The sequence below is a fragment of the Hyaena hyaena genome, unplaced genomic scaffold (genome assembly GCF_003009895.1).
Source record: "Hyaena hyaena isolate Hyena2069 unplaced genomic scaffold, ASM300989v1 scaffold_296, whole genome shotgun sequence".
NCBI lineage: Eukaryota > Metazoa > Chordata > Mammalia > Carnivora > Hyaenidae > Hyaena > Hyaena hyaena.
In genome coordinates, this window is record NW_024080931.1 from 256724 (window position 1) to 265995 (window position 9272).

At 58.7% G+C, this 9272-nt stretch overlaps 1 protein-coding gene across 1 annotated transcript; it reads left to right on the top strand.

Annotated features, from left to right (window-relative positions):
- The first annotated feature begins 270 nt into the window (after positions 1-270).
- Positions 271-1498, top strand: ZNRF4 (zinc and ring finger 4). The gene has a single exon (XM_039247519.1). It carries the CDS (start codon positions 361-363, stop codon positions 1402-1404), a length of 1044 nt encoding a protein of 347 aa, XP_039103450.1. The 5' UTR covers positions 271-360; the 3' UTR covers positions 1405-1498.
- The last annotated feature ends 7774 nt before the right edge of the window (positions 1499-9272 follow it).

Consider the following 9272-nt stretch of genomic DNA (forward strand, 5'->3'; position numbering starts at 1 on the left):
AAGATGTCACAGGACGATGTCACAGAGGCCAGAGGCATCTAGAACCCTGGGGGCTCCTGGCCTCAGTGTCATCCACCAGCAAGGCCGGCTGGGCAGGTCAGCCACTCCAGAGACCAGCCTTCAAGGACACGCTCGATGCCCGCTGGGTGCCACCAGGAGCAGTTTCTGCCTCGGGCTGCCCGCGGCCCAGCCGCCCCGCTCACCTGCCTCTGAGCCCCCGCTTCGAGCTCGCTTCCCTTCCCATCCCGGCCACGGGCGCCCTGGGAGGCCCTGGAGATGCCCGAAGGCCTCCGGTCTGCTGTCCCAAGCGGGACCTAGCGCCCCTTGGCAGCTGGAGGAGGCGGGGAGGACGGGGCGGCCATGGGGTGGGCGCCGCCGGCCCCGGGCGCGGTCGGGGGCGCCCTGATCCTGCTGGCCTTGCTGGCGCCCTCGCAGGCGCTGGTGCGCGCCGTGCTCGACGGCAACGCCAGCACCGTGGACTTTGAGGACCTGCCGGCCCTGTTCGGGGCGCCCCTGGCCCCCCAGGGCGTGCGGGGCTACCTGATGGAGGCCAAGCCGCCCAACGCGTGCCACCCCATCGAGGGCCCGCGGCCGGGCAACGGCTCGCTGGGCGCCATCGCGCTGATCCGCCGCTACGACTGCACGTTCGACCTCAAGGTGCTGCACGCGCAGCGCGCGGGCTTCGAGGCGGCCATCGTGCACAACGTGCGCTCGGAGGAGCTGGTGCGCATGGCGCACGGGCTCGAGGCCCTGCGCCGCCAGGTCGCCATCCCCTCGGTGTTCGTGGGCGAGGCCGCCTCGCAGGACCTGCGCGTGCTCGCGCGCTGCCACAAGGCGGCGCACGTCCTGCTGCTGCCCGACCACCCGCCGTGCCCCGCCCTGGACCGCGTGCCCCCGCTGGCCGCCGCCTGGGCGCTGGCCCGCGCGCTCGCTCTGCTCGCGGCCGGCGTCTTCGTCCTGCGGCGGCTGCGCAACGGGCTGCGCGCCCGGCGGCCCCGGGCGCGGGCGCTCAAGACGCAGGCGGGCCAGCGCGCCCAGGTGCGCACGTTCACGCGGCGGAACGACCTGTGCGCCATCTGCCTGGACGAGTACGAGGAAGGCGACCGGCTCAAGATCCTGCCCTGCTCGCACACCTACCACTGCAAGTGCATCGACCCCTGGTTCTCCCAGGCGGCGCGGCGCTCCTGCCCCGTGTGCAAGCAGTCGCTGGCCGCCACGGAGGACGGCTCCGACTCCGCCGACGAGGACCCCTCGCTGCCCGGCCACCGGCCCCCGATCTGGGCCGTCCAGGCCCGGCTGCGCGCGCGGCGGCTGGAGCTGCTGGCCCGGGCCAGCTCGCACGGCCGCTCGGGGGCCCCCGCCGAGGCCCCCGCGTCCTCGGAGCCGCCCCCGGAACGCTCGTGAGGCCGCGCGGCCCTGGCTGGCACAGAGCGGGCCGGGGGGCTGGAAATGCGCAGTGTTTCTAGTCTAGAGAGAATAAAGTGGGTTTGAAGGCGGATTCTGGCCCTGGCTGCTGTGAGGACACCCATGTGACAGATCCCAGCGGGGGGGGGGGTAGGGGAAGCCGCTGTGTCGTCGCACCGATGGTGGCCACGGGAGCCCCACGCCTCCGTTCCAATCCCGGGCACGCGGGCTGCGGGCCCCTGATTCGCTTATCCGTTATGCATTTCAACGTTTGGGGCTTTTTTTTCCTCCCCCAAATAAAATGTTTAATTTATGGTGACTTTAGGTTTACGGAAAAGTGACAAAGTAGTCCAGGTGCCCCTGACGCCTCTCACATGGCCCAGCCAAGGAAGCGGCGTGGGCACCTTGCGGTGAACTTGCCTCCAGCTTTTATCTGAATCTCCCCAGCGTTGCAGATTTCCGCAGCGGAGAATGTCAAACACGTGGAGGGGAGACAGTAGAATAATGACACCCCCCCCCCCCAGTACCCATTACTCAGAGTCAGCAAGTATCCGCCTACGGCCTATGGCCACTCTCAACTCCTGCGCCCTGACGCTCGCCCCTCCCTTGTCATTTTCATGCAAATGGTGGTTTTCATCTGCAAACTTGTGGTGTTCCGCAGCGGTTCTCAGCTGGGCTGGGGATTGTGTCCCCAGGGAACCTCTGGGTGATGATGTCCGGGGCACACTTGGAGCAGCTCCTGGCTTTGGTGGCCGGGACACTGTTCAAACCCCCTCCTGCCCTCCCTCCCCACCCCAGCACTCAGGACGCTCTATGATGACCCGGCTGTCGCTGCCACCAGTGACCAGAGGGCCGCCCGGCTCGGAGATGAGACCCAAAAAACTCCCACAGGGGCGCCTGGGTGGCTCGGTCGGTTGAATATCTGATACTCGGATTTAGCTCAGGTCATTGATCCCAGGATCATGGGATCGAGCCCTGTGTCCAGCCCTGTGCTTAAGATTATCTCTCCCTCTCCCTCAGCCCCTCTCCCCCTGCTCGCGCATTCTCTCTCTAAAATAATACTAAAAAACAAAACAAAACAAAACAAAACCCACGAACTTCAGCATCATGTTCAAAGGAACGACTTCCTAACAGCATCAGATACCCATCCGGGAGACACACGGAAACGTGGGCTTCATGATGTGCGTTGCTTTAGGTTGTCTGGCTCTCAATCTAGATAAAATCCAGAGTGGTCAGTGGTCTACGTCTTTGTTTTTTAATTTGACCTTTAGGTGATCTCTACCCCCAACGTGGGGCTCGAGCTCACAACCCCGAGATCAAGAGTCGCCCGCTCCTCGGCCTCTCACTCCCTTACGGTTGCCTTGCACTTTATTCATCAAAGCCACTCAGTCCAGGACCTGCGGTGACATCATCAGCCAAGGTTTTGCCAAGCGCGTCCCTGCGGTGCCGTTGATCGTGTTTCTCGGTCCCCTGCCTCCCGCGACTTTGCGGCTGGTTTCAGAGATCAGCCCAGGTGTGGTTTAGTTTTTTGGCAAGCAGAGGTGCTCCCCACCCCGTCAGAAGGGTTGGGCCATAGCAAGGGGCCCCCAGGTGATGAGTGCAGGGCGGTTGCTCGGCTTATCAGGAGGGTCAGGGAGGAAGCATTCGATTGGACTCTGCTGACACTGGAATGGTGGGGAGGGGGTGCGCGTGCAGCAAGAGTAGTCCAGGCGGAGGGCACAGCCTGTGCAAAGGCCCTGGGGCAGCACCAGACCTGACGTCTTGGAGGACCAGCGGTAAGGAGGCCCTCGTGGCTGGAGCAGGGGAGTAAGGGGGAGACAAGGAGGAGGTGAGGGCGGGAAGGGGCGCCTTGTGCAGGGTCTCGTGAATTCGGGGAAGGAATTTGGTTTTTATTCTGAGGTGTTGAGTAAGACCGCCGGAGGAGTGTTAAGTAACTCAGAGAAAACCCTGGGTGCCGCTTGTAGGGCCCCATTTTCCAGACGAGGCTGTGGTGGCCTGAAGAGGCCACGTCGCTCGCTTGGGTCCTGTGGTGTAGGCGTGACGGTGGGCTCCGGACCCCACAGCCTGGTCCACGAGAGAATGTGTGCGTGTGTGGTCAGAGGTTTCCCGCGCGACGCACACGAAAGTGTTTCTGCCCTTCCCGGCGAAGCTGGGAACCTCCGAGGCGGCTTAAGGGACAGGGTCTCTCCCCCTTCCTGGATTGACGATGGCAGAGGATAAGGCCCTGGTCGTGGCTCTGGAGCGTGTGTGCGTGGGGCTCTGTCCAACGCCACAAGCAGAGGCTACCCTGCTCAGGGCACCTGGCTTCCACTATTAACCCTTTCAGAGCCTCAGTTTCCCCATCTGTAAAGTGGGGACAGCGGTGACAAAGGCCCCGCAGGGCTCCCTAAGTATGCACAGTGCCAGAGCACAGTGCCCGACACTGAGTGCTCCATCCGTGTTTGTCAACTGACTAAGTGACCAGCCCACGGCCCAGCCGTAATATTGGGTGAAAGGAGTTGTGATGGGGGAAGCTCAGGCACCGTGTTAGCCTGAAGGGAGGTGCTTGAGCCAACCCGGAGGATGGGGGGCTTCCTGGAGGTGGTGTCTTCTAGACCGAGAGCAGAAAGAGCAGGACTCAGCGCTGTGACCCCGGCAGCCAGAACAGCAGGGGCAGAGGCCTGGCCTGGCATCCAGTGGGTGCTTAATAAGGGGACATGGAGTCCTTGCCCCAGATCAGAACCTGCCCCCTCTGAGAAGGGGCCTCGCTGCTTCGGAGCCTCTTCCCTTCCCCCAAGAGCCAGGCCCGGGCCCTTCCCCAGCCGCCTTCAGGGAGCGGCAGGCGCTCGAGGCCGACTCCGCCAGCCCCGCCGGCGCTGCCCTGGCTCCTGCTCCGAGTGCGCACCAGCAGGGGCCTCCTCCCGCCCGCCCAGACGGAGCCCCATCTGTGTTGTCTGGGGGGGGGCGGGCGGTGTGTGTGGCCAAGTGGGGAAACTGAGGCTGGGAGGAGGGGAAGCAGCTCCGGTGACAGGGCAGACTCAGGGCATGGCTGCGGAGCACATGCGGACCCACGGTCTCCCCGCACGAACTCCTGGCACCTTGAGCCCAATTCCCGTGCAGACGCCCATTTTCCAGAGGGAGAGACTGAGCCTGTGACGAGGATGCCGTCTGCCCAGGGCCACACGCCTGGCAGGCCCCTCCCGTGCCTGAGACGGTCCTCTCCATTTTTAAGTGGCTGTCACCCTGAACGCTGCGCTCGGCTCGCCTCCCCCCTTCCCCCCCCCCCCCGGGGGGGGGGGGGGACCGAGGGAAGGGCAGGGCCGGGTGCTAGGGCTGTTTGGGGGGCACAGGCGCTGTGAGGGCCCAGAGGGACAGTTGTCCCGTCTGCAGGGTCGAGAGAGGCTTCTTAGACAGGGGGCATCTCCCTCTAGACACGAAGCGTAGAATGGGAGCGGCTGGGCAAGGGTAGGAAGGGTGGTCTAGCGGGAGGGAACAGCATATTCGAGGACCCGGAGCCCTAAGAGGCACAGAGGCCCTCAGCCTTATCGGACAGCCCCGTGCCTGCCTCGACACACGTACACAGTTTTAGTTGTTACAAGTGGTGGCACTTCAGGCTTATCCCGCGGCCTCGACTCTTCTGGAAAGACAAATGGAAGTAGGTCCTATTATAATCAATCCCATTTTTCAGATGAGGAAACTGAGGCTCCGAGAGGTGTAAGTGGCTTGCCGCGGGGCAAACAGCTCAGAAGAAAGCTGGGTTTGGTTTTGAACCACAGAAGCCCAGCTCCGGGGGCTGTCTCGGCATCACCTCCGTGCCGTCGCCGTGGAGAATGGCTGAAATGAAGGAGTGAGTGGTAGATGAGGGGCAGAGGGATCCGCTTTTCCGGCGCCGGGTTTCCCGGGGCATCGCACACCGCGGGCTCCGTCCCAGCTTCTCCTCCCAACTTCCGTTGGCAGGTGCCAGTCCTAGCCAGCGTGAGCTGAGGACAGGACGCTCTTCACCTCCACTACTCCACACCCTCTGCTCCTCATGATACCGCCAGTAAGAAGCAGAGTCCAAGGAACTTCTTGCCACTCCCAGCGGCTCCTGGGGGCAGCTGCAAAAGGGTGGCGGCCACAAGGAGGCGGAGTGCCCCGACCTCACCCCTGTGGCATCTGGAAGATGGTGAGAAGCCTGTGAGTCATCGCCCGGCGTCCTTCCTTCCTGTTCCTCTGTCCCCGCCTCGGCTCCACGCCCTGCCCTCCTCCATGCCCACCCCTCCCAGCCTCCCAGCCGGGCCCAGAAGGGGAGGACTTTTTAGGAACAGATGGCTGCCTTCCTCGCCCAGCATTCTGTCAGTTAATTAACGCCGCCTGTAATTAAACTTCCCACAAATTAGCTGTCAGCTACGCTAAAGGGAACCGTCCCTCTCAAATGCCACCTTGACTTGCGGAATTGTGAGGCTTGTCGACAAAATAATTAAAGGCAGAGGGAGGCAACCAAAATTTGAAGCCCTTTCTCCCCCCCCCAATATCTCTATCTGTGTCCACGGCTAAACGCTCCCGTCCGGGACTTGGGAACACGACCAGGCTGTTCCCTGAGGTTCCGTGAATCCATGCCTTCCGTTGCGGAAGGAATTTTTATCAGCCCTTGCTGGGTGCCAGGCCCTGTGCTGGTAGCCGGGGACCCAGCGGTCACCGACATACACCCAAGTCACTGCTTTCTCGACGCTGACGTCCTTGACATACATTTTTTTTTTTAAAGCAAAGGAAATAAATGGAGATATTAGAGCTGGGGTAAGAATACTCAGGAAGAGGAACAGCCCGTGCAAAGGCCCTGAGGCAGGGCTAGTCGTGATGGAGGCTGCACCAGGTGGAGGTTGAGGAGAGGGGGAGGAGAGGGCAGATTTAGGACAAACTTTGCAGGCAGAGGCGACAGGACTGGCTGATGTATCGAGGAGGAGGATGCCTGGCTTGGTTTCTGCCTTCTCCCCCCCCCCGGACTGTGAACCCGGGGGGGGGCTGCTTTGGTCGCTGCGGTGTCCCCACTGCCTAAGAGAGTTTGTGGCGTGCAGTAGGCTCCATATACTTTATTTAACAGTAACTAATAACAGAGCTTGTCGAAAACCCTTGAGACCACATATGTCTTGGAATTCCGAATATTCTAGATTTGAGGACACCGATAACAGACCAGCATGCCCAGTGTGAGACCCCCGCAGGGCTGGGCAGCCCCTCCCCCGCCACAATAGCAATATAATGGGAATATTCACAATGAATGAGATAAGGAAAGCTGATTAATCGCTAAGACTATTAACTTTCTTTTTTTTTTTTTTAAAATTTTTTTTTTTAAATGTTTTATTTATTTCTAGGAGAGAGAGAGAGACAGTGTGAGCAGGGGAGGGTCAGAGAGAGAGAGGGAGTCACAGACTGAAACAGGCTCCAGGCTCTGAGCTGGCAGTCAGCACAGAGCCCGACGCGGGGCTCGAACCCACGAACCGCGAGATCATGACCTAAGCGAAAGCCGGACGCTCAACCGACTAAGCCACCCAGGCGCCCCATTAACTTTCTTTTTTAATGTTTATTTATTTTAGAGAGAGACAGAGACAGAGCACCAGCAGGGGAGAGGCAGAGAGAGAGGGAGACAATCCGAAGCAGGCTCCAGGCTCCGAGCTATAAGACTATTTATTAACTCTCAATGTTCAATGAGTTTTAAAGTCATCTTGATGAAAAGCCTCTATTGTTAGAGCTTTTTATTTGTTTTCTTTTATTATTATTTTTTTAAGTAGGCTTCATGCCCAGCACGGAGTCCAGTGCGGGGCTTGAACTCACGACCCTCAGATCAAGACAGGAGCTGAGACTGAGTCCAATGCTCAATCAGCCAAGCTGCCCAGGCAGCCCTGTTTTGGGAGCTTTTCCGCTGTTGGGATTGTGGGCGAGGGAGTGTCGGCCACTGTCGGCTGAGTGCTGTGAAGGCCTGGTGGCCACAGGAGGAGGTGCCTGCGAAGGTCAAGATCACAGGGTGCACAGGGCCTGGTACACATCCTAGCCCCGCCCCTTTGCGATTTTGGCCAAGGGCAAGAGACAGCCTCTTTGGGTACTTCAGTCTTCCCATCCGTAAAAGGGGGACAATAAAATATAACTTCGTTGATACCTAATTGATTTAAAGTGCTTGGAATATCACCTGGCCACAGTAAGTACTCATCTCTATCTGTCAAATTTTATTTTATTTATTTATTTTTAAATGTTTTATTTATTTCTAGGAGAGAGAGAGAGAGAGAGAGAGAGAGAGACAGCGTGAGCAGGGGAGGGTCAGACAGAGAGGGAGTCACAGACTGAAACAGGCTCCAGGCTCCGAGCTGGCAGTCAGCACAGAGCCCGACGCGGGGCTCGAAACCACGAACTGCGAGATCATGACCTAAGCGAAAGTCGGACGCCTAACCAACTAAGCCACCCAGGCACCCCTGTCAAATTTTAAAAGTAAGCATTAAAGAGACCAGAGACCACCCACAAGAATTCACATTACGGGCACCCTACTCCCTGAGAAAGCCGTGACGGGGCAAGATGTTCATTTGAAGGCCCGAGGGTGGAACATCAAAAGAAAGCATGAAGCGATGGAAAACAAGAGACCAAGTGAGATCTCTTGTTCCCTCTGGCTCTGGCTTCGCAAATTAAAAACACCTGTCAGGGAGTGTTCCGGAGGGATGCAAATGCCGTCCGTCCACAGAGGTAGTGGTTACACAGCGTGTATATTTGTCAAAACTCGTGGAACTGTCGGATGAAACCTCAGGAAAGGCTCAAAAATATGAACGCCCCAGGGGCGCCTGGGGGGCTCTGTCGGTTAAGGGTTCAGACTCCTGATTTCCACTCAGGTCATGATCTCACGGTTGCGGAGTTCGAGCCCCGCGTCGGGCTCTGTGTCGACAGTGTGGAGCCTGCTTAGGATTCTCTCTCCCACCCCCCCCCAAAATAAATAAATAAACAAAAAATTAAAAAAAGACGAGCGCCCCAAACCCAGGCTTGCAGGGCTTTCCCCACTGCCGCCGGCAGGAAGGCAAAACGGTTCAGCTGCTGCGAGAGACCGTGTGGCAGTTTCTTCCAAAGTTAAACGCACACCTACCATGTGACCCACCCCCCTCCCGAGTGTCTGCCCGAGAGAAATAAAAACATATGTCCACACGGAGACGTGTGTGACAACGTTCATAGCAGCTTTATTCAGAACAGCCAAACACAGGAAACAACCCAAATGCCCACGAGCCGGTGGCTGGATAAACAAACTGGGTCTGTCCACACCGCAGTGACAGCCACGGAAGGGAACGGCTGCTCTGACGTGAGGCAACTGGCAGGCACCTCGAAAGCACGATGTGGAGTGGAAGGAGCCCCAAACATGTAGAATAATCTGTGATGATGGAGCCAGAGTTACCTGAGGGGGGGTCCAGGGTGGGGGGGCCCTCCTCCATGCCAAGCCTTCTGGGTGGTGGAATGTCCTATACAGAGTCAGAACTAGGGTAAGGTGGGGGGAGACACCATTCTCGGTGACCAAATTCAAGAAAGCACCGCAAAACGCAGCAGGCAAGGTAAGTAATGTTTGACTACCAATATATTTAAAAAAATTTTTAATATTTGTTTTTGGAGGAGGGAGAGAGAGTGTGAGCAGGGGAGGGGCAGGGAGAGAGGGAGACACAGAATCACAAGCAGGCTCCAGGCTGTCAGCACAGAGCCCGACGCGGGGCTCGAACTCACGAACCACGAGATCATGACCTGAGCTGAAGTCGGACGCTTAACGGACTGAGCCACCCAGGCGCCCCCCTCCACCCCCCGTTTGTTTTTTTTCTAAGGCTGCAGATATTTTTGAAAATCAAAAATAATGCAAAAAGCAGGATGAACCAAGTATCAGCATTCCAAACAGTAAC